Here is a 25,563-nt window from a genome sequence, read left to right as displayed (position 1 = left end):
GTGGATCAAATTAACGCAAAGGAAAAAGATGTTATTGAGAGAGTAAACCGCAAGAAGCCAAGAAGGATGGCTAAGTAATTATTTTATAATTGACTAAAATGCATTTTTTTATAAGGTTGAATCTACCATTTTAGTCTTTTTATTTTAAAATTAAGATATTTAATCTTTCAATTTTTAAAAATTAATAATTTTGATCTTTTAGTCAATTGACCATCCCAAAAAATTAAATAATATGAAAAATAAAGTGTTCAAAGGAAATTAAATCAAGGACCTCTTACCAAAAAGCAAGTCATTGAACAAGTAAGCTAGACATTATCATTAGTCAATGTTGTAAATAATATTTTTATATATAGCATTGTCAACGCAAGTCTAATACAATGAAATGATAATTTATCTTCATTTTTAATTTATTTTTTAATTCTTCTTAATTTTTATTTTTCACACTTCCATTAAAAATTTTATGAATAATTTGAATGAAAATAATTTACATATTAAATTTACATAATTTGTATGACTTAGATAAAAATAATTTATATAAATATTTTACATATTAATTTATGTAATTATATTGATTTATATAATTAGAATAGAAAAAATTTATATATTAAATAAAGTTTCACAATTAAAATAACAATATGAAAAATATTCAAAATAAAATAATTTGTATATTAAATATAAATTTATTTGATATATAAATTTTTAATTAAATTTATATATTAATCAAAATTTTATAATTAAAATATATATTAATACGTAACATAAATTTTTATAGTTAAAATATGTAAATTACCCCCAAATAATTTCGCCTGATTATAATATGTTCATTATTAAAAAAATTGTATAAATAAATAAAAAAATTTAATTTATTTAATATATAAATTATGTTTATTTTAATTATATAAATCAATATAATTACATAAACTAATATGTAAAATATTTATATAAATTATTTTATGCAATTCGTATAAACTACATAAATTTATTTTTATATGAAAATTATTTTTATTAAATAAGTAATTCAATTTGATTGAGATTCGGTAATTTTGTCAATTTGAGTTGATCATCGAATCAAACATGCATATCAACTCAGTTTGATTAAACCTGATCACTTAGTTAGGTTTGATGACCTAAATTGGGTTGCATATATTTTTTAAGAGTGTTAAGAACACACTTTTTAGTATATTTTTTCAAGCACATTCTATTAATTGATTAAAAAAATTTAAAATTACAAAATTGGGAGAGAATCATTAAATATGATATTAAACCTACTATTTTTTTTTAATAAATTTTGGCCGAGAGTGTTTTGAAGGAGTGTGTTCTATCTTTTTTATAAAAAAAAAAAAAGAATTCCAAACAACAACGTTTTGGACGTGGCCCAAAAAAGGAAACGGTACGTTTACTCTGTTACTCAATCTTCACTTATTGACAGATTCACGGCGCACGAGCCCTAGCTCTTATCCGTGCCGTTGAATCTCGCCGTCCGGCTGCTGCTGTTAGTCGACGGAGCTCTCCTACTGTTCGTCATCTGAACTGAAGCTCCATTATTTTCTATTTTCTTAGATTATCCTTTTTCGCGCTTTAATTTGCTTCTTATTAACTGAAATTGGGTTGTGAATCTTGTGATTGCATAGTTAAGGATCATATTTTTATACTGCTTGTGTCATACTGTAACTACAATGCCATTTTTTCTTTGGTCCCCTTGTTCAACCACCGTGGCAGTAAACATGCGCTTTGTAGTTTGTACAGATTTTTCAAATTCGTAATTACATTTAACAGAAAAATACTTATCTTTGTCATTAGCATATGGAAAAAAGGTAATTTTGAATCATATTCTTTCGAACTTACTATCAAAATCTAAATTGGGTATCCATTATTGGTGTCAAATGTACTCAAATTACTGAGTTATTCGTGGTGATTAATCATGACAGTGACTGAGCGATGCTATCATTTTGATGTCGGAATTGGAATTCCACTGGTGGTATTGTTCCATGTCAAACAATCTTTTATATAAGTTTTCACACCTAATTATTAAAATTTAGAAGTTAGTAGTATTCTATTTGCATTGTTTCTACCAGTGGTGAACGGACAATTCCTTATGGGTTGGCTGTCTGGTATCTTGAAGGTCCACTACATAGGGTGACGAGTTTAATAGGAAGCAATTTTGTTGGCATTGGCAGTTTGTAAATTACACAAGGGCTATCAGGAGGAAGTGGCAATTAATTATATATTCCCTCCGTCTTAAAATAATTGTCGTCTTAGGTTGTTTTACACATACTAAGAAAAAGTAATTGATCAAATTATGATATATATATATATATATATATATATATATATATATATATCTTTTAACATATACCTGGTCAACTGGTTCAATCCGTGCCCTCAGGTTTGACCACTAACCTATTAACTCTGCGTCTCGACTGGGTCAATAACCGGATTGGTTTTCAAAACATTGCACCTTTCTCTTTCTTTACTCTTTCCAGTATTGAGAAATTTTATTTTCATGTTTCTTTCCTTATTTTGTTTAACAGCTAATGCTCTTGTTACAGATTCAAAACAGAAGCTATGAAATCGTTCAATATAAATGGAACCACTCTTTCTGTTGCACTCTACACTGACGTAACAAATTCAAAGTTAGTCTCTCTCTCAACTTGTCATGGGAATGTTACCATTAAGTGAAAGCCAATATATTTAGCTTGTTTGTCATTTAGAATCAAATTTAAGCTTTTCTTTTGTTCATGCCAACTGTGAAGATGTTTTGCTATTAACTTAATTATGTTTAAATCAAATTTCTTTATTATGGTATTAGGCTAAATGTTTATAAGGTGAATGATTGTTTCTGGATAACTTTTAAATATTGCCTTCTATAGACACAAGTGATAACTTTGTCTCAAAATTCAGTTTAAACATAGTTAGAGTTTGATATGCTTATTTTTGCTTGTGACAACAAGTAATAACACTAGGTGCTAGTAGTGAAGTTACAAATTTACAGTTAGTTAATTTATGATAATTGATAAACCAGTTGCTCCTATATAATTATTTCTAGATGGTGTTTGGCTGTTTGCAAAATATTTGCTATTTCTTGTCATATGTCAGTCTATAAAAGTAAATACACAGCAATTGTAAAAGAATTTATCTATTTATTTGTAAATTGTAATTGATTCAAAAGATTGGGAGCCTGCTCTTAGCTAAAGTATATTATGTAATTGTTATTCTCAGAGAACTCTTGGAAAGTATGCAAGCCGGGACATTGGAGCCAGAAGTTGCATTCCTCAATGCTTTACTTGTATGATTTCTTATATTTGTGTTTTATGTCATGCTCAACACCATTTACAAGAGGATCACAATCATTTATGTCATTCACTAACACAAGAAGGTCATGTTATGAGAGAAAAGTATGCAGAAGTAATTATAGTTGGACATGGACCCACCATTTTGTCAAGAGAATTTAATAGTTTTACTTTTCTCTCTTTCTCTGTCATAAGCATTGCATGTTAGTATGTAACATGGGAGGATCCTAAATGATTCTGGTGCTTAAATTTTCAACATTGACTGTTAACAACACTTTTGCTTCTTTCTGATGGTACAACTGTTGTCAATTGAACCAGATTCCAGATATTTTCCCTGTTCTAGCAGCTGCACACAAAACACTTGTAGCCAAGTCTCGAGACTCTTTGACCACACGCACTCTTCATTCAGAGCTTGTTTACAACTACTCAGGGTCTAAGCATGTAATTATGTATTGCTATTTAATCTGTTATGATACATATTTCCAATTAGAGTTGCTAACTTTGGCGTGTCTTGTGACTAGATTACTGAATCTTTGAAAAGATGCGGCATCTCTGACAGCACAACTTGTATCCTTGCTGCTCGATTTGATGCTAGTCCTGATGAGGTGAGTCAATTCTACAGTAAAATACGACACCCATTTATTTCTTACACTCACATAACTAAAGTGATCTCTGTATCTTTACTAGATAAAAGCTATAGGGAAGCTCATTAACGGCAAAGAGATTGACCTGGAGGAGCTAGAAGGGAGAGCAAACCAATCCCAGATACAAAAGGTTCATAATATCTTTGATCCAAATCACTTAGTATCCTTTTGTGCATAACTAGCGTATTCAGTAACTTGTTATGCTTCAGATTTACAAGATATCTTCCTCGGAACTTGGAGTATCATCACTTGCTGATGCAATAACTTGTCGTATAGCTGCTCGTGATGCCCTGTGAGAAGAATGAACGTGATCTGCTTGAGTTTTCTTATCTCCTTGATCTATTGCAGAAAATGTCATGAAATTTATAAGAAAGCTTCAGGCTACCTTTATATATACTTTAGCTTTCATGTGCTGTAATGCTGATGTATTTTTTTATTATCATTCTTACTGCAGTAACATTTCTTATGGAAAATAAAAAAGTAGATGGTCATTTGATCTGGTATATGCTTACTGGTCATGAAATGCATGCTGTAAAAAAATAAATGATACTTCTTGAGTTCTTCATTTGCTTCTCTAGGTATACATTCATGCATACCTACTTAAATATGTGCATGGACTTGATTTATGGAGTGATATTGATTGAAAAGATACTAAATTATGACATTACAGTCTCTAATATATTTGGGCTTCAATATGTAGAGACGTGTATACATACTTAAAGTGAGTGCATTTCATCTGAGTGTTTATTAGCTAAGTAGACCTTACTTTTTATTCTATATTCAAATGAAAGCATGATAATCAACTTGACAAACCATTTTAAAGTTGGCACATTTTTTTAAGCTTAATTATGTTTTTAGTTTGGTAGGGGGTATGCTTAATTTTAGTTTCTTAAATAAAAATTTATTTTTTTAGTCACTCATTATGGTAGAGGAACTATAAAAAGCATTTTTCGAATGAGGGACTTTTTATTTCGAGGGTTCAAAAAACAAATTCCCTAATTTGAGGGATAAAAACAAAATTAAGTCTCTTTTTTTATCATCTAAATTAATGGACGCATTATTCAGCTTCTCTCGTTGAATGATTAAAAGTATAAATTAATTGAATGAAAAGAAGAAATACACTGATAAGACCCAGACCCATAGAATAAAAATAAAAGTCAGTTAGAAGGAAGAAGTTTTCAAGTAGGATGAGAACAATAAAACACAGTAAATGAATAGCATAGTTTGTTCAATAGTATAGGTACGAAGGTTGTTAAACTCATGATTATACGTAAACTCATGAAAGTCTCAAAAACTCATAAGAATTTACTCAATATAAAAAATATATTAATATTTATATATATATAATCATAACTAAATATTTCAATCCTAAAATAAATTAAAATAATAAACTTTAACAATAGTTTAATAAACTAACATAGGTCGCACACAATCAAATATAAATTCATATAATACAAGACATAAATTCTTAAAATAAAAATATTTAAAAAACAGAAATAGTTCAAATGTTGATCAATCTTCTGATTAAATTATCTCTAATATTACCACCAACAACAACATTTTCATCTCCATCATCTTTAAACTCTTTCAAGTTTACTTCGAGTTTGGTTCGATTCTATTAAATTTAATCCAAATCTGTCAAAAAAAGATTCTATGTGGTATTCAACTCATTGGGGGTGTGCATACTCATAAAATCATACGATTTTATGATTTAAAATTAGAGTTTGATAATCATGATAGTTATTTCAAAATTTTCTTAGAAAAACAAAAACCCGCAGCCACTCCATACTAGTCCTAAAGCTATTATTATTTTAATCTGAAAATTTTAATTATATTTTAAGTCTTATTAATGAGTAGTTTAAAAAATATTATTTTCTTCAAAAAAATATTAAGAATATATTCAATTAATTATGTGCAAATATTCATCTTACTAAGAATGTTCTCTAAACATTAAATAATTCTTTGTTTCTATGATATTTTAATTATTTTTTAATTAAATAGTTTTAGTTACTAAAAAATATAAAAGCAAATAATTTATATACTTATATTATAGTGATAATTCAATAGATTAAACTCGGTTAACAACACACATTAAATTTTTAAGATAAATCTCGGACAAAATTTTTAGGATAAATCTTGGATCAAAAATTAATTTCATAATCAATCTAAAAGATTCAAACTTGTAAAAATACTTCAATATCTACTAAGAAGCCAAAGATCCTTTGATTTAGCCAAACAGAATAATATAATGATAACTTTTTAGATTAATGATTTTTACATTTATTTTTAATTAATAAATCATAGAATTGTCGTTACTTTTTTGGACCAAACATAGCATATGTGCACCATACCTTCCGCTAAAGAATTCTTGAACCTATTCCAAAAGTTGACCAATCGCCGCTTCCTCCCATGTGAGTTTGGGGATACAAAGTTCAAAAAGGAAAGCAACCAAAAAAAATTTGGGGACAGGATTTCCTTGTCGTACGACACACCAAGCCAATACCCAATAACCAATAGGGGAACTACAACACACGACAATTGATAATCACTGTACTCATTTGACGCCACCGTTGGTATTCAAATTCAAGAATAATGACACGTACCTACTTTGCAAACTAAGAAAGGGTCTAAGACCCAATAACCAATGACTACCTTAATTAGTTAATTCCCCCTAGCATCTCTTGTTGAGGAAGGGTATTATATTATGGATAGGGATAGTGCTAACTCATAAGCTTTGAAATTGGAGTTCAAATGATGAAATGATCAATAATTCGGGCAACAACTTTTTTTCTCCTGTTAGAGATTCAGGATGTTTGTTAAATTGATAGGTGATAGATTAATCTGTTTATGATATATGACTGTGTTTTCTTAAAAAAAATTACATACAAAAAATTTAAATATAATTTTTTTTATTAAATAGATGATTCTTACACGTATAAAGACATCATAATATTACATTACCATGTTAATCCTAAGGTTTAGTTTGGACACTAGCTCATTAAGGATATAACGTGGAGTTCAATTTGCATGCAAAACTTGGTACAAATGGAGCAATCCCAGTCGTTGGTTTTCTAATTTTTTGATTTTTTTTCTTCATAAAAAAATTCTAATTGGTGCCCGGTTTAAGGAGAGGGAGAATCTGCTACAACAGCATGATGGATTGATGATGCCACCAAGGTGTGATTTGAATTACCGGCGGATCCGCCATATTCAACTAGGGCAATGGTTTAAAAGTCAAATTTAATTTTTTGGTGTACCATGTAACAATATAATCAATTTAACTAATAAAATCATGACTTTATTAAGGGATCATGATTAATATGAGTGATAATGTATCGAACTAATTTAAAAATAGTTCAAAACTCGATTTGATAATTAATTCATTAAATTTAATTCATGAATCAAATGAACTAAAAATAAATAAGTTGAACTTAAATTCCTATAATTCAACTCGTTTAATGAATTAGTTATATATATATGTATAGAGAGAGAGAGAGGCAATTTTTGTTTATGGAAACTTTAGTTATAATTATGCTTTTTTATACCCTTTGATCCTATAAAGCTAATAGAATAAGTTTGATTTTATCTTTTTAAAAATTATTTTATCTTAAATCCAGTAATAAATTAAGAATTTGAAATGTATAGGATTTAAAAAAAAATAAATCATAATTCATGTTATTTGAGTTAAGAAGTTGAATTGAATTGTTCACAAGCTGAAAAAATAATTCATATCAAATTTCAAGTTGAACTAAATACTATTAAACAGAGTGGAAGCTTGACTCATTTTCAGCTTTAATGATTAAAGAATCATTATATTACATTTCAATTTGACATAGAAAAAGAATGTTACGAAGTGTTTTTAAGATAATATATATATATATATATATATATATATATATATATATATATATATATATATATATATATATTACTGATATATATTTGTGATTTTTAATGTACTTTTATCATAATAAAAAAACTTAATTAAAAGCTTTTGGATTCATAAGAAGAAAGTTTAACTGGATTGAATCATAATTTGTATTTTATGATTGACTAGTATAAGGTATAAACATCAACAAGTCTAAATAGGATTTAGTGTTGAAAAGAACGAACAAATCCACGAATACTAATATAGCAAATACTAGACGAAGAAAAAAAACCAATGATTGCTACTGATTGGTATATTAATTACTACTAGATTGGTATATTATACTAGAAGAAGAAAAAATCCCACTAATACGTAACTGTGTAACTTTACCAGGATTAATTTCCGTCATTTCACGCAATTGCTACTGATTGGTATATTATACTAGAAATATGCAATAACTAGGATGCATGTACCATATTTATAATCTAAAATCAAAACGAAGTCAGGCATTACGTAAAACAACATTGGCAGTTTCCTCACGGAGCTATTTAGCATTGGATAATTTACTATGAGGTGGAATACTCTACTGCAAAAGCTGAAGTAAACTTTCTTCAGAAGCACATCAAACGTCGTTTTCAACAATCACCCATTGCCATCAAGATTCACAAATCTTGATCTGCACTATAAAATGATTTTTGTTTGACTTGTTCTTTAGTTAGTTGACTATTCTACAAACGGGAAATGGAGAAGAAATCAGGGGAACGAAATGAAGAGATACAATGAAAACTAAAGGCTTAATTTTTAATTAGACTTTTTTGTTCAACTAAAGGTTTAATTACATTTTTTTCATTATGTTGTATATTTATTTTATTTTTGATACATTAAATTTTATAATTTTTATTATAGTCCTTCATATTTTCGAAATTGATATTTTGATCTTTTTTCAACTTTTTTTTAAAAATATCAGTGTTTTATTAACTATTAAATTTTAAAAAGAATCAAAATAATATGTTTCAAAAATATAAAAGATTAGAATGAAACTTTTAAAACTTAATATATCAAAGCGAAACAATTCTAAAACATAATAAATAAAAAATGACATTAAGTCAAAAAAATAATTAACTTTACATAATAACGACTAAAAATTTCCACTATCTTTATTTTATTTTTAAAAAATAAACAACTTAAAAAAAACATCATTTCCTCCACCTCCTCCAGATCTGAAAAGGTTAAAAATATATTGTAAAAATCAAATGATGTTAACACATAATCTCGTTAGAATCACGGAAATTCTTATACTTCTCACTAGAAAATCAAAATATTTCATTCAATTATGCTATTGGAAACAAAAGCAGAGGAGACCAGAGCAAGAGTTTTCTTTGATGAAAGACAAAAACGTAACTTTAACCTTAGCTCGTCAATTAACCCAAATTTGAACAAGAAAGTCACAATAAGGCTCTGTATGAAATTTGCGAGCAAGACCTCCATGGCCGACAAGTAGAGGATTACCCATCCAACATCTACAACTAGGTCAGGAAAAGACGAACAACACAAAGAGGGGTGGAACAGTTTGTTTCATTGGAAGATGATTTTGACCTACCCAACCGATCAAACTTCATCCACAATTGAGCGTTATCGATCTTCTTCTTCACCTATGTCAACATGTTGTTGCTGGCGACGATGATGAGACAATTGTTGTTAGGCGAGACGACAATTCCAGCAGCGCAAGGAGGTTGCAGTGAGGATGAAAGTGCGGGCGAGACAACGATTTTTTTTTTTGTAAACAGTGAGAGGCAGAGCAACAGAAGGAGAAAGAGTCCTTATTCATTGAGGTTGGGAATAATTTGTGAATGAAATTATTATGATTATTAATTGATTAAATTGAATGAAGAGAATAATAATAATAATAATAATAATAATAATAATAATAATAATAATAATAATAATATGTTAACTTAACTATTTTAAAATTTAAAACACTGATGGACACCATCATTTTTAACGAAAAATTAAAAAATGATCAAAACGATATATTTCAAAAACATAATGGATCATAATAAAACTTTTAAAGGATAATATACCAAAGTGAAACAAATGTAAAACACAATGGATTAAAGGTGACATTAAATCATTTTAAAAATTAAAAGTTAACATAATATTAATGTTTATAAAAGAAAATTATAAAAAAGACCAAAATGATATATATTTTGAAAACATAAAAGACCAAAATAAAAAAATTTAAAATTAATGTGCCAAAGTGAAATAATTGTAAAATATAATAGATGAAACCCAAAAAAAAATGTTAAAACATCATTCTACAAATAATAATAATAATTATTATTATTATTATTATTACGACCGAAAAATAACATCGACAGTTTTTTTCGTATGCCTATTTAGTCACCAATAAAGTTAATCAAAACTTTATGCCATTATAATTATATATATATATATATAAGATAATTAATTAAAATTTACTTATATTTTACTCTAACATATTTAATTTTCTTTGTTTATATTTTAGTGCTGAAGGAGTATTCAATAAAAAAATCCAGTGGAATATAAAAATAATTAGGCAAAATTGTATTTTTGATTTCCCAGTTTATTTCTAGTTTCGAATTTGGTTTTCCAATAATTTAATCACGAATTTGGTCTCATGGAGTTGACATCCAATCAGAACATGACATGTGGTAGTCATCATCCAATAAGAACGTGACACATGGCGGTCAACATCACTTGTTAACGGTCAACGTCTAACTGTGACTTGGGGGACCAACATTGCACGATTTTACAAAATAAAAGATCAAATTTGTAAATTAAATTACTGAGGAATCAAATTCGTAACTGAAGATAAAATGAAAGACCAAATTTACAATTTTACCAAATAATTAATGAATATGAGTTAATAGTTTAGTGCGGTATATATTCGTACATATCAAATTTTTCTTTCTATTTTTCTCTATACTTATGACATATTATATTCATCATCTTTTCTTCTTTTACTTTTTTTCTCTCTCTTTATCTCTCATCCAATCCACTCTAAAATGAATTGATTAATTAACATAAAATTATACGTCAATTGACGTAAGATTATCTTAAATTAATTATTGTTCTTATATTATGTTATCTTAATCAGAGTTTGAATTATGATATCTACGTTAAATGTTGAAAAGAAGAATTTATAAGTTTTAGTGATCTTATTCAATATTACCCCCCAAAATAAAGTAGATATTTAGTTGTATTTACTTCCTGACTCATACAATCAAAAATTTATCTGTATCTTAAATTTAAATATAAGTAAATTTAATTAATTAATTTATTATTATTATTATTTAATAATATTATTTTTAAAATATTATTTATTTAATTTATTTGTAATTTTAATTTCAAGAACTTTATTTTATTCATGATATTAAATTTTAATGAAAGAAAAATTAAAAATATTTTTTTTACTTGACACTAATAAAATTAAATAATTTCAACTAAATTTTTAATAAATATAAAAATAATTCATGAGATCGAAAATAGGAAAAGTTGTCCTTATCTGGCCGTCCACTTGGCTCATATCTCCCGTTTCTAATTGCGGAATCACAATAGTCCTTTTCCTCATCTCATTGGCACACGTGGTCCATGCACTTTCACTGCTACGTGCAAGCGCCACGTCTCCCTCCCCTCGCACGTGTCCAATGTCTACCCCACACTGTTCCTATAAACCCAATCTCCCTCTCCCTGCATTCACTCTTCCCTAGTAACCTAGCAACCCTCACACACAAACAAACTGGAAACTAAGGGTGCCTGTTGCATCGCGAGGCATATAACATGTCCAAGATGGACAAAATAATGTTACGCTTTCGCCCTATCGCCCCCAAGCCCCTCCCCGCCGCCGCCGCCGCTCTTTCCGACGCTTCCTCGTCGGAAAGCACCGGCTCCGCCAAGCGGAAGGATAACACCGCCAGCAAGCGGTGCAGTCGAGGGATCCGCCGGAGGAGAAACGCGCCTCCTCCTCCTCCTCCGGCGGTGACTCTCCCGCTGCTGCCGGGATCTCCAGGTCCGAAGAAAATCACCTCAGAACTAAAGAACAAGAATGTACCTGTGTTGCTGAGCTTCGAGAACAACTTCGAGAACCGCGGCGGTGCTGCTTCGGAGAAGCTGGATCCTTGCTGGTACTCGCCGGCGACGGCGGCAGCGGGATCGGTGGTGACGGTGGAGTGCGTGATGGACACGTGGCAGCAGCAGGATGAGGGATTAGGGTTGGGGAGTGGAGACGAGGAACGGAAGGTGAAGCTGAAAGAGGACACGTGTCCGGGGTTTATATCGGATGGTTACGGGAGGGTGACGTGGACAAATGAGGCGTACAGGGAAACAGTAGGTGCTGGAGGAGTATGGTTGGCAATGAAAGTGGCCGTACCGTATCCGTACAGAGGTTTCACGTGCAGGGTGAGGGTGCGGTACGCGTGCGGGATAGAAAGAACGGTGCCATGTGATGTGTGGAGAATGGACAGTGGTGGCTTTGCCTGGAGATTAGACGTTAAAGCTGCTCTTAGCTTAAGCTTAGCTTTCTAATCACTATAACAAATAACTAATTAATAACTGCTTCTAATATCTCGAGGTAAGTTAAGGGTTCGCTTAAAAAAAAAAAACTGCCATAGAAACGGTATCGTTTGGTTCCGTGGCAGCTGCACCTAATTAAGACTACAATAACTATGTATATATCACCCTAGGTCAGGTAGCTTTCTTAAGTACTGTAAAGTGTAAATTAATGCATGTGCTTTTCCTGATCGGAACAACACGACTTTCCGATCTCAAATTTGGACGTGAAAGAGTTAAGTTGATTACTCTGCGTAAATCTGTATATGAAATATATGAATATTAATACTCTACGGTATGAATGTATGATCGATCAGTATCGTGTAATGTTTCCTAATCCCACTAGTGAAGCCTTTATGTTGTTCTGTGGCTTATAATATATCGGATCTTATCTTTCTCGGCTTCCTATGCTTACTTAGTTTGGATCATCCAAGAAATGAAATGGAGAATAAAGTAAACTAATCAAGTTGTTTAGGAGTTAAAGAAGGTGATCGTAAACTAGTCAAGTCTTGTTTCTAGAATATTGATAATTAAGATATTCTTAAGATTCTTAATTAAAATCAGAGACAAATTTTTTATCTCTTAATAAAATATTTTTATTTTAAGATTCTTAATTAAAATTCTTAAGACATAATTAACATTTTTCATATTTTTAATTTAATGTAGTTAATAATTTATCAGGATGTGGTCGAAGTATAGTGTTAATAGGATGAAATGAGGATGTGATGGGTGGGACAGATGGTGGATAAGGGTTGGATTGGGAGGAGAACCTGTAACACTGTTGGGGAAGTGTTTCTGGTTGGCTGGGGTCACGGTCATGGGTTGTAGAAAGAAAGATTGAAAGAAAGATATGGCTTTATTTGACAATCCAATATCCCATTATAAGCTCCTCGGAAGTTGCTGATTGCACCACGTCGCTGCATCTCAGTAGGGCATGCATACTTTTTTAGCTTTTTTCTTTATCTGTATCGGCTTTTTCTTTCTTGTTTTTGCTCCTAAGGGAAATGGTATAATACTAGTAACTTCCCCCAAAATCCAACGGTTCAACCCATGAGAATAAAGAATATAACAGCTTGTTCTAACTGGTCGAGACTTTGAGTACTGCTCTCTGCCAAGACCAATCCTTATCTTCAAACTACGTGCACTACCCGTCACGCCTACAATTAATGGAAGACTTGCACTTGATCATATGGTTTTTACTTGTGGCATTTGTAGAATTGTGGTTTTCTCACTTTTCTCCATGAGAACGCATATTGAAAAGCAATGTTTTATATTGAATTAACAAGGCATTGATTTAAAACGAATATTCACAGTTTTGAATATAAACGGGTTGTAGTCAAATTAATCAAGGATATATTTAATTTAAAGTATAGTATTTAAAAAATTTTAACATTAGAAACCGTACTATAATAATGAATAGATGTAAGAAAGGGTTTACATATGAAAATGTAAATATGGAAAATGTTAGGTAGACAAAGTTGCACAAAACACTTGCAAAAAAAAGTAAAAAGACTTAAAAATGCTTGAAATAAAAAAGTTAAGTTGCATAAAAAAAACATGGAAACAACGACACCAAGAGTGAGAGATGTGGGACAGGCTAAATAACTTTAGAATATTTTTTTTATTGTTCTATAACAAAAGAGATATCCATCATCTATCATCTATCATCTATCATCTATCATCAGCTGCTGAGGAACCATTGGATTGAGGAGGGTCCTCTATATATAGCACGTACGAGTAAGGTGTTTCCTTTGTATTTCCTTTAACGCGTTGGCTAAGGTGGGAGACCTTGATAATATATTGCGTTTTTAATTGAACGACTAGAATTTCCCAAGGCTACCTGCTTGCATAATTGCTTTACTTGATTTTTTTATAAATAAATAAAAAGAAAAAGAAAAATTCCACGTGCACTACGTGCCAGTTCTGACGGTCTCTGAAGTCTGAAATGACTGAGAAGACCAGGCTGACCGCTTGAAGGACGCACACATCCAAACGGGTTCCAACTTCCAACCTGACTCTCTTCTCTTACCGCACCTCTCCTTTCTTTCACTCCTTTATTTGGACCACACCCACAAATTAACAAAGTTTCGTCCTCGTCGTTTTTTGCCTTGGTTTTTTTCCTATTTAATTTAGTGTATGTTGTCATTAAGTGAATAATTCTGGATAAGAATTAATATTTAATTTCAAATTAACAATGTGCATATATGTTAAATTGACAAGAACCCTAAACAAGTTGAATTAGTCATTGAAAAGAAAAATACTACTTCATCGGCATCCCTCTTAAAAAAGGTTAATAATTATAATGTCAATAACACAAAATATACTAATATTAAAATGAAAATATTAAGTTAATATATTGTTTTTATTTATTAATTATTAATGTGTGTGTATATATATATATATATATATATATATATATATATATATATATATAACTATAATAAGATTGGCTAACTTAAACTCATTTATTTATTTAAAATGAATTAGTTAGCAAGTTATATCTTTAGTGTAATTCAAGGAATTGCTAGTTATATTTTTTTTAACTGACTCCTTTTAAATAAATAAGTGACTACAAGTTAACATACACACTTATTTTTAAGGTGTAAGTAAGCAAGTTTTTTTTTACAATGTAAGTAAATACGTTACAACTTTGGTATATTTTAAGAAAATTTTAGTTAGATGTTGCTATGTTACATATTGTAAAAGTTAAGTTGGTGTGAGTCGACAAAATGCCTATTATTATATGGAGTTTTTATTAATTTTTAGGCTAAAATATATGTTTCAACTCCCTATAAATTTAAATGTTTTGGTTTTGATTCCTATAAAAAATTTAATGTTTTTAATCCTTCTGATTTTATTATTATTAATTTTGGTTCTTATAAAATGAGTGAATTTTAGATTTGGTCGTTCTAAAATATTTATCTTTGTTAGATTTAATCCATCAAAATGTAAAATCATTATTTTTTGTCCCTAAAGTTCATTTGAAAAACTAAAATTTAATAACAATGGAAAGGATCGTTCTTTACCATATATTATTTTTTTAAAGACTCATTAGCCAATTTAAAATTAAGTTAATAAATAATAGGTTTTTAAATAGACTAATAAATCATATCAGACTTAAAAGTCAAGTTAAACTATAAAAATACTTATGATAGATAATAGGTCAAGTTTAAGCCTTAGCTTTATAAAATAGATTGGACCTATTTATTTAAAGTTTAGTCTAATCTAACCTATTTCATCCTTAGCCCCCATTGCATAGCTATTGCAAGTGCAACACAAACCTTAGGCTTGTGTAGTGTAAACTTTGGCCTTGTAGGCAACAATGTTGCTTGTGTTAAGTAAAATCATTAAAGGCAACAATGTTTTTAACATGCTTATGACATTTAATATCATTAAAATCCTTCATGAAAAATTGATTGAAATATTTACACAAATATTTACGAGAGACAATCTTATTTGAGTAAAGTAAAATCATTATAGGTCTTATTTAAAGAATTTGATCTTAATTCCACTCGAATCAACGACGTATTGGTGAGTAATATTTGTTTTTAAAAGTTTGCATGTAATTTAATTAAATCTCACTTTAAATTATTCAAAGTATTGTTTATCAACTGTATATAAATATTATAAAATTATCATTTTTTTATTCACAATATAAGTTGTAAAATAATTGAATTATTTTATCATTTACATTTCAAAATTACAAAAATGTTTCAATTAAACATAAGTTAAATTTTGTCTAAATTTTTAAACATGAATTCTCATACAATTTTATAAAATTAATATTTTAACTAAAATAAGAAAGATTTATGGGATTATAACTAAATATATTTTATCTGCTTGAGTACTCTAACTCTTTATGCATTTTTTTAGAATTTAAACAACTGGTTACATTTGTCTCAATATAATTTTTTTAAAAGCATATGTATTTTATGCATGTGTGAAACTGAGTGACCCATATGAATACACAAATATCTTATGCTACTCTTACGGGTGTTTTTTCTCATTAACACTTTTTGTTATTGTAACCCCCGCAGTCCTCTTGGTACATATTTAGCCTCTTCGTGTCACAACGTTTGAGGTTGAGGGCCTGTGTATCATTTGATTCTTATTGGGTCGACTTGCCTAAGGCTCATTGACTTGGTTGTCAAATGACCTAACCCAAATACGATTTTACTATAATCCATACTAGACCTTAAGGGTTAGACAGATTACACTTTCACACTTGAACGCTTCTGGGCTATGTCTTCTTTCTTCGAGGCGCAACCTAGCAACAGGAACCATTAATGAGACTAACCTTTTTAATATGTTTCAAATTACTATTTTAACCCAATTTATGCAACATCAGCCACAACAACAATTTTTACTCTATCATTCTTATTAAACCTTCATGTTTTGATTTTGTATTGTTGTTGAGCAACAAATATATATCTAATATTTATTTTTAAGCAAATTGTAATATACGCAAATTATTTCAAAAAATACATAAAAAGGCAACCTGTGCAAACACACAAGTAACTCACTAGTTTCTTTATAATGTGTTTCATATTAATCATTCCTCAACCACTATGACATTCATTAATACTTTATACCGTACTTTTGTCATTTATAAATTAATAATTTACATCTATCCATACAATAATTTAACTTAACACTTACACAAATTAAATATTGCAACATTTATTTATTTTTGAAATCATATTCCATCATTTTTTAAAAACCACATTCTCATCCTTTCACAAATTATTAAGTGAGACAATCCAATACCCATTTTATCATATTCATCATGCAATTTAATTCCAGTCAATACAAACATTTAATACACGTCAATTTTTTTTTAAAAATAATTAGAATTATAATTAAGATATTTTCATCACCAAAATCACCTATTTGAAATATGTTTTTCATGTTGGTCCAACTCTCTATAGTAAAATCCAATAAATTAAAGAAAAATTATAAGGGCACATACAAATGTGCTACATGGGTCAAAATTATGTTAAGCAGGCCCAAGTTATTCTACATGGCCCTAGTTATGCCTACATGGGTGCAAATTATGCTACATGGGCCTAAATTTTGTTACACTGGCCGAAGTTATGCTACATCGGCCCTATGTATGCCTACATGGGCCCAGGAAGGCCCACAACAACCTAAGTTTTGCTACATTGGCCAAAGTGATGCTACATGGGCCTAAGCTTTGGTAAATGGATCCAATTGACAAGGCCCAATAAGGTTTAAGTGCAACAATGATGGTTGACTAAGATCCAATAAGGCCTAGGTATAAGTACTGATGATTAATCAAGGTTCAATAAAATTCAGGTGTAATATTAATGATTGACAAAGTCCTAGTAAAGCCCAAGTATAACACTAGTGATTGATTAAGACATAATAAGCCCCAAGTGTAACACTTGATTGACCAAGACCCAAGCGTAACACTTATAATTGATCAATGTCCAATAAGACCTCAGTGTAACACTAATGATTGATTACGACTCAATAATACCCAAGTGTAACATTGATGATTGATTAAGATCTAATAAGGCCCTAAATGTGACACATATGATTGACCAAAGCCCAATAAGACTCAAGTGTAGTATTGACGATGGGTGATGCTAGGTGCACCCATCATTATTGCTGGTGCACCCAACATTTTAAGTGAATGGGCGAAAATGCCCTTCACTTAAAATTTAAAAGGTGTACACCCATTTGCACTATTCACGCATTCCTTATGAGCATCTTCTTCCCTGCGCCGTTTCCTTAGCTTCGTTGTGTCGTTCGAGCTTTTTCTCCTCCCTGCATCATTTCCGTTCCTTGGAGGTTCGTTTTCCACACATTGGGTGGTTCGTTGTCAGCATTGAGGACTTGCAGCTTCATTTTGTTGTTCCACCGTTGAGGTAAGTTTTTTCTCTCCGTTAATGGTTGCATTTTCATTTTTGGTATTGTGTTTTCGTACAGATCAATGCATTTTCCGTTAATAGTATATATATGAATTTTGTAGTTGTTTATGTTTATTTTATTTCTATGAAAAATTGTCATATATTATTTAATTAGTTGTTTGTAAATAGTTTTTGTTTATTAGATAAATGAAAAAATATATTGAATTTCGACCAAAAAATGTATGTGTGTGAAAATTTGCAGATTATGGTTAGAACTAGAGGGTTAGGTCGTGCCTTAGGCAGGGTAATAGATAGAGCCCTGGGGAGAGAGAATCATTGTCATTCAGATGATGTTTCCCAACGACGAAGGCCTACAACATCTGCACATAGGCAACGAGAAGCTGCCTCTGTTGCTAAGGATGCTCCTGATGTGGCTGACGTGACTGAAGACGTATTCCGACATGCCAAAGAAGTTGTTGATGATGCTGAGGGGTTTCTTGATGGGTCGTGTGACTCATTAGTGATGACTGCCTATGGTGACCATGTTGCAGTCATCGTATGGAATGAAGAGGTATTTAAAATTTTTAATTAATTATATGTGTTAAGTATTTGTTATTATTTAAATTTGTCATAATTTGAATTATTATTGTTAAAAGTTGTAAAATCATTTAAATTTTTTCCAAGAACGTCTTGAATTAAAGTTATCCTCCCATGGAAGGAAGGTTCAAAAATTTGGGAGGCCTACTCCTGAAATTGAAGGGCTAGTCGCTGCCACAAGATTAAATCCATTGATCGCATGTTCAGTGGACACTGGCAATCAGGGACTTATATATGCTTTTGTGGAAAGGTGGCATAAGGAAACGAGCAGTTTCCATCTTCCTGTTGGAGAGGTGACCATCACCCTGGATGATGTGGCCTCTCTGCTTCATCTTCCTAGTATAGGTGCATTCCACAACTTTAAGACTCTGCATGTCAATGAAGCGGTCTTGATGTTGGTGGAGTTACTTGAAGTCTCCAGAGAGGAAGTTAAAGCTGAGACAGTACAATGTCATGGGGCATACGTACACCTATTGTGGCTACGATATATTTATCAGAGTAAATGTGAGGCCGAACATTGGACTGTTGCAGCTTGTGCTTATTTGTTGCATTTGTTAGGTTGCACTCTTTTTGCTAACAAGAGTGCAACACATGTTCATGTGGGTTTTTTAGACGCTTTCCGAGACTTGGGTCAGAGTGGAAGCTACGCATAGGGAGCTGCTGTCCTAATGTATATGTATGATAATTTGAATGATGCTTGTAAGAGCGACAGCCGATAGCTTGCTGGATACATCACACTATTATAGATAATTATTGTCAATTATTGTAATTTAATTGTTTTTAATATGTTATTAATATGCTAATTTGACATTTGTTTTATTTTGATCTAATCTGTGTAGTGTTGGATATATGAGCATTTTTCCTCTATTGTTGAGTCTTTGACGGATCCAGACTATGATGAAATGTCACCATATGCCTGCCGGTGGATTTCTACGAAGGCCTTTTCAAAGTCATTACCAGCATCGATGTACCGAAAACGTCTAGATGGACTCACGATTGTTGATGTTTACTGGATGCCTTATGATGACCACCGTATAGTGTGGGATTTTGATCTGATTTCATGCTTTTCATGTCATATCCGATGGGGTCCCGTTGTCGCTAAACACCGACTAGAGAGGGTGGTGGGGCAATTTGGATATGTTCAAACCATTCCTCCATAGACTACGGGTTCAATGTTATCATTTGAAGATATTGACGACAAGTGGATGCATTTCTCTGACTATCTTGCACCAATGGGACAAATTTGTGTTGTGCTAAGACAATGTGCATCTGATTACATGCACTGGTTCTTCATGATTTCTCATCCATTCATGACACCGACACAGCTTGCTGATCTGGTCAGACATCCATCTGTGATGCAGGATGACACATATGTGGAGTCACATATCCCTGAGGTCCTAGTGGCACCAGCAACAACACCTGCACATGCCCCTTCTGATGTGGAGTAGCCTAGACATGTAGCGATAAATTATGCATTAATGTTCTATTAAATGTCATTTAGTTTAATTTTGAAATAATGTAATATTTTGTCAGTTTTTTTTCAATGTCATAGGTGGCTTGCCAAGCAATCGCAAAAAGGTTGGAGCGTTTGCTCAACCTAAGGATAGTCACTGCAGGTACAGAAGTACATGATGTCATGGAAGACTGCTTAAGGATCGCTAGGGGTGTCACTACAGAGGGCAATGTTTATGTCAGGTCACGATGAAGGCGACGCACGGATCAGCCATAGACGTCATCCATTTTATATTTTAATATTTAAACTATGTTTATAATTTTCTTGTATTTGACAACCTTTTGGTTTTACCAAACATTTTGTAAATGTTAACTTATTTTGGTTTATAATTTTTAGACTATGTTTATGCCTGTAAATATTAGGGTTAACGTTAACAAATTATTTTGAATTACGTAATCGTAAAATGTATCAGGTAACCCTAGTAATGACGTGACAATAAATTCTTAAGTTTTACACCTTAAACAATTAAGTTTAATGTAACAAAGCTAGTGATAATTACGTGAATATGCAACTAAATGTTCAGTCTTTAGTTATGTCAACATAGTCTCTTTTCAACATCATCAAATTTCTGTACTGATGCATATATGAAGTTGATCATTACTTTGTCGGAGGATGACAATTCCTAGACCATAACAATGCTAAAGGCGGTAAATGACAACGGCCTTTTAAATAAACTCATCGTACATGCACAAACAATTTTACGTTATTATAACACAAATGATTGCATAAATTGGAAAATAGGATTATCTTGAATCCACCTGAACAAAATGATTGTCATAGACGTGACCAATACATATTATGCGATGCACAAAAGAATTTGTTGGTGGTTGACTTCTAAGAGGAAAGAATGTCATGCTTTGTTGCAGGGACAACGATACAAGGATTACATTATACCTTGATGCAATGACATATCTCATCTCTGTTATATTCATGCACTTATCCATAGTAACCTGAATCAAACAAATATACACATCACATTTATTTAAAGTTAATTCTTAAAAAACAAAACATAAATTACATATCATGGATAACCCATCAACAAGTAAGGACCTCCTTAATTCCTCGAATCTGTATGTGCCACCAAAGAGCTTGATATAGTCATCTTACCATTTGTTAAGTTCTTTAAGCAAATGGCCTAATAAAACTCAAATGTAACACTAATGATTGATTATAACTCAATAAGACCTAAGTGTAACACTAATGATAAATTAAGACCTAAGTTTTGTACTTACGATTGACCGATGACCAATAAGATCTAAGTGTAATATTAATAATTGACCAAGGCCTAATAAGACCTAGATGTAGCACCGATGATTAAGCAAGAGTCAATTAGACCTAGTGTAGTATTGATGATTTAAAATTTATATTCATTCTTTAACCTTAGTGTCTCTATATGCCACAAAGTCACAAACAAAATAATCACACATTGATATTCATAATTTAATAATATAAAATTTATATTAATTATTTTATATAATATATTTTCATGACATTAAATTATAATGTGGTATTTTATTAATTATTGGTATTAATTAATTATTATAAATGTTAGAATTGAGTCAAAATTAAATTGCTCTAAAAAAATTAATACTCAATCTAATAATATACCATTTAAAAATGAATCAAAAATCTTATTTTATCATGAGGAGGGATCAAATTACACTAGTCTAACTCTAGAAAAAATTATACCAAATCTGATCCATTAATATAAAATGATTCTACAGTTTATTTTATATATATTTATTTTGTCATATTCAATCAATTAATTAATATCAATCAATCAATTTCCTTTATTTTATTTTAATTATTTTTTTACCAATAATAAATAGTAAAATATATTTACTATAATTTTATAATATTTTATTGTATTTTTTAAAGTATCTTAATATATTATATAATTTTAATTTATTGATCATTCGATTGATTATGTTTTTCAAACAGTTTTTTTACGTAAATATTAAAAGGTTAATTCCTATTCAAAATATTTCAATAATAAATAGGAATATATATATATATATATATATATATATATATATATATATAATTACATTAATTTTACTTGAGTTACAAAAATATTTCTGTTCATGTTATATAAATAATTAGTTTTTTATATTAAATTATAGAAAATATAAAGGTTCAAAAAGTATTTATTCAAAGATGAAGAAACGGTTTTTATTTCATAAAGCATTTAAAACATGTAACTTAGAAACAACTAACTACATTTTTTTAAAAATACACCAAAACTATAACTGGCTTGCTTACACTTTCTAAAAAATAAGTGTATATATGTTAAGATATGCATATGAATTTGCTAACTTGTAGCCACTTATTTATTTAAAAGGAGTCAATTAGAAAAATATAATTACTGATCATTTAAAATATACAAAGGTATAACTTGCTAACTAATTCATTTAAAAAAATGGATGTAAGTTTTTTTTTGCTGGATTGGATGTAAGTTAGCAAAGCCAATAATAATAATAATAATAATAATAATAATAATAATAATAATAATAATAATAATAATAATAATAATAATAATAATAATAGTTATATATAAAAAAATATAAATAAAATATTAACTTTTCTTTGACATAAAAAAATAAAATATTAACTTAATATTTTAATTTAATATTATTATATTGTGTTATGAAATTATAATTGTTAACCTTTTTTAAGAGGGACGCCGACGGAGTAGTATCTTTTTTTCAATGACTAATTCAACTTGTTCAAGGTTTTCATCAATTTAACATATATGCACATTATTAATTTGAAATTAAATATTATTTCTTATTCAGAATTATTCACTCAATGATAATTGTACATTAAATTAATTAAGGGAAAAAATCTTTTAAGGCAAAAATAATTTCAAACTTTAACTGATGTTATTCGATAATTTTTTCCCACTTCACCATTTGATATTTTTTTCTTATCGCTATTTTAACCAACGATCACCATGTACAAAAAAAAAAAAAGAAAAAAACAACCAACGATCACTCGGTCAGGGACGAACTTAGTTAATTTGATGTTTAGTACAAAAGGAGTGAAAGGAGGGAGAGGTGGGGAAGAGTCCTTTTCACTCCAAGTGAATTATTTCTTTTTTTGAAAAATAAAGTTAAAGCAACATTGTTAGCAAGTAACCGTAAAAAAGGTGTGTCACCTGATTAAAAACACATTATATCTAATGAACATGGTAACTTTCTTACAGTAGGAGACCTATCGTGTCTCCCATGTTAGTAGACACCTTCCTTTAATGAAAAAGATATTGGGTAAGCCTACTATACTATACTAATCAGGGCAACAAAGAATCTTCTTGAAAAAAAGTTACTTTGTATTATACGTAGCAATGGAAATTAATTAGGCTATGTTGCCTAACCCAATTCATGGATTATAATCTATTTCAAGAACTCTACGTGTCTAGGGAGCATTCCCTCATTGTAAAGCTTATTGGCAAGAATTTTGTCATGTCATGAAAAGCTTCTTAGCAGACATTATATTCATACTCCTAATGCATCAGCAAGAAGCTCGGGCTTAAGACTTAGGGGACAAATATCTAGAATAACTAGAGGATCATCTCCTTGAGCACCACCATCCTTGGCCAGATAATCAGCCACTTGATTTCCCTCTTGCAGAGTATGCTTGAACTCAATATATAATCCAGTCATGTTGCCACAAAGAAATAATCTTTGAAACAATTGGATAAAAAGGTGAGTTACCTCTACTCCATTCTTAATAAATTTGAGTGCACAAAGTGAGTCAGATTCACACACTAGGTTTCAGATTCCCTCCAACCACAAGATACTCAGACCATGGTAGATTGCATGAAGTTCTGTGTGCGTGTTTGTGGTTATACCACACGAGCCAAGGTAGCCCACGACCCAAGCACCATTAGAATCATGAACTACACCTCCAAAACCTGCCTTTCCTGGGTTACCTAGAGTACTGCCATAAGTTTTTAACTTGCAAATGCCATTGTCAGCGGCAAACTATCGGACCAATCTAGCAGGGCGAGAAGAAGTCGAATGGGAGAAGACCCTCTGAATGGTACTGTGGAGCAATAAAATTCTGCTGTGAAGGACATGATCTGGAATAGATGCATGTCTGACGAAAGACCTCCTTGTTGCGAGTCTTCCCAACCCACCACGTTGTTGCAACAAAAAGAGAACCACTGATGTTGGTCGCATGCTTCTTAATCCAAATCGAGACGCCATCTTCAGGAGGATTGCCATGCACATCCAATTGAAAGAGGTCCCATACATGGATAGCCTTGGGATAGTCACGAAGAAGGTGAAGAATGGATTCTTCACTACTGCCACACCTGAAACAAAGAGAATCAAAAGCAATATAACGATTAGTTCGAAAGAGATTAGCTGGAATGTAGTGATAATCAACAAGCCAAGGAAGTGTTTGATATTCTCTGGGATTTGGAGTGGCCAAACCCAAGATCCTCTCCCCTTATTGAACACAACGGATGAACGAGCTCTTGCGAGCCATCTATAAGTGAATGAAGTAGTGTAAATACCATTAGACTCATGTCCCCATGCAACAACATCATGAATATCATCATTAAGAAATAAGTTCTCCACCTCTAATTTGAGCCATTGAGGGATATTGGAGACCGCATCACACCAACACCATGCCCTATTTCTCCAAATATCCTGAATTTTAAGACTCACACCATTTAAATGAATGTAGTTGATGGAATGACAAGCAACGGCTTTAATGGACCAATGATTATACCATAAGGAGAGATTACCTTGATCCACTCGAAATTTGAACCCGGGTTGAAGAAATTAAGAAACATTCTTTAAGGAAGCCCACGTATACAAATGTGGTCACATCTAGATAGAGGAATGTGTTGAAAGTCTCATATGGCGGGTAGCCATGAGGAAAAATGGGATATGGTAAAGTTCCACATCGAATTGTGCCGAGATAAACTATATAAGTGAGGAGTAATCCTATCCAGCTTCATAGAATTTATTTATGGCAAATTTAACAAAAGTAACTCTACTTGTCTTATTTAGAAGCTTTTATTTCCACCTTGCAAGACAGACATTGACTTTATCAACAATGAAGGAGAAACAAGATTTCTTGACCCAACTAGCAACAAGAGGAAAATCAAGGTAGTTGTTAATATTTTGAGTACTTTGAAAGCCAAGGGTGCTAGCAATCTTGTCCACCTTTCTCCACGGCA

General features: G+C 30.8%; 3 protein-coding genes across 4 annotated transcripts; all 3 read left to right on the top strand.

Moving 5' to 3' along the window:
- Window positions 1-1,328: 1,328 nt before the first annotated feature.
- LOC114409928 (EKC/KEOPS complex subunit Tprkb-like) lies at window positions 1,329-4,499 on the top strand. 2 transcript variants are annotated; one of them, XM_028373601.1, is made up of 7 exons: window positions 1,329-1,390; window positions 2,550-2,633; window positions 3,220-3,286; window positions 3,609-3,731; window positions 3,812-3,895; window positions 3,978-4,064; window positions 4,144-4,499. In XM_028373601.1, the coding sequence occupies exons 2-7, from the start codon at window positions 2,566-2,568 to the stop codon at window positions 4,228-4,230; spliced, it is 516 nt and encodes a 171-aa protein (XP_028229402.1). In that variant the 5' UTR covers window positions 1,329-1,390; window positions 2,550-2,565; the 3' UTR covers window positions 4,231-4,499. The 2 variants fall into 2 exon arrangements, with proteins under 2 accessions (XP_028229402.1, XP_028229401.1); XM_028373600.1 differs by having other exon boundaries at window positions 1,382-1,516.
- Window positions 4,500-11,621: 7,122 nt separating this feature from the next.
- LOC114410884 lies at window positions 11,622-12,365 on the top strand. The gene has a single exon (XM_028374792.1). The coding sequence runs from the start codon at window positions 11,622-11,624 to the stop codon at window positions 12,363-12,365; it is 744 nt and encodes a 247-aa protein (XP_028230593.1).
- Window positions 12,366-18,527: 6,162 nt separating this feature from the next.
- On the top strand, window positions 18,528-20,019 carry LOC114410883. Its single transcript, XM_028374791.1, has 3 exons — window positions 18,528-18,833; window positions 18,964-19,302; window positions 19,699-20,019. Exons 1-3 carry the CDS (start codon window positions 18,528-18,530, stop codon window positions 20,017-20,019), a joined length of 966 nt encoding a protein of 321 aa, XP_028230592.1.
- The last annotated feature ends 5,544 nt before the right edge of the window (window positions 20,020-25,563 follow it).

Source organism: Glycine soja, chromosome 4, assembly GCF_004193775.1.
Source record: "Glycine soja cultivar W05 chromosome 4, ASM419377v2, whole genome shotgun sequence".
Taxonomy (NCBI): Eukaryota; Viridiplantae; Streptophyta; class Magnoliopsida; order Fabales; family Fabaceae; genus Glycine; species Glycine soja.
The sequence above is the reverse complement of the archived record's forward strand: the minus strand, read 5'-3'. Positions and strand labels throughout refer to the sequence as shown.

Bases quoted from the DNA above. Each gene is read 5' to 3' on its own strand.
- LOC114409928 (XM_028373601.1), top strand. From the start codon at position 2,566: ATGAAATCGTTCAATATAAATGGAACCACTCTTTCTGTTGCACTCTAC. The intron at 3,896-3,977 runs GTGAGTCAATTC...TATCTTTACTAG, and splicing joins TTGATGCTAGTCCTGATGAG to ATAAAAGCTATAGGGAAGCT. The intron at 4,065-4,143 runs GTTCATAATATC...GTTATGCTTCAG, and splicing joins ACCAATCCCAGATACAAAAG to ATTTACAAGATATCTTCCTC.
- LOC114410884 (XM_028374792.1), top strand. From the start codon at position 11,622: ATGTCCAAGATGGACAAAATAATGTTACGCTTTCGCCCTATCGCCCCC.
- LOC114410883 (XM_028374791.1), top strand. From the start codon at position 18,528: ATGGTTAGAACTAGAGGGTTAGGTCGTGCCTTAGGCAGGGTAATAGAT. The intron at 18,834-18,963 runs GTATTTAAAATT...CTTGAATTAAAG, and splicing joins TCATCGTATGGAATGAAGAG to TTATCCTCCCATGGAAGGAA. The intron at 19,303-19,698 runs GTACAATGTCAT...TAATCTGTGTAG, and splicing joins AGGAAGTTAAAGCTGAGACA to TGTTGGATATATGAGCATTT.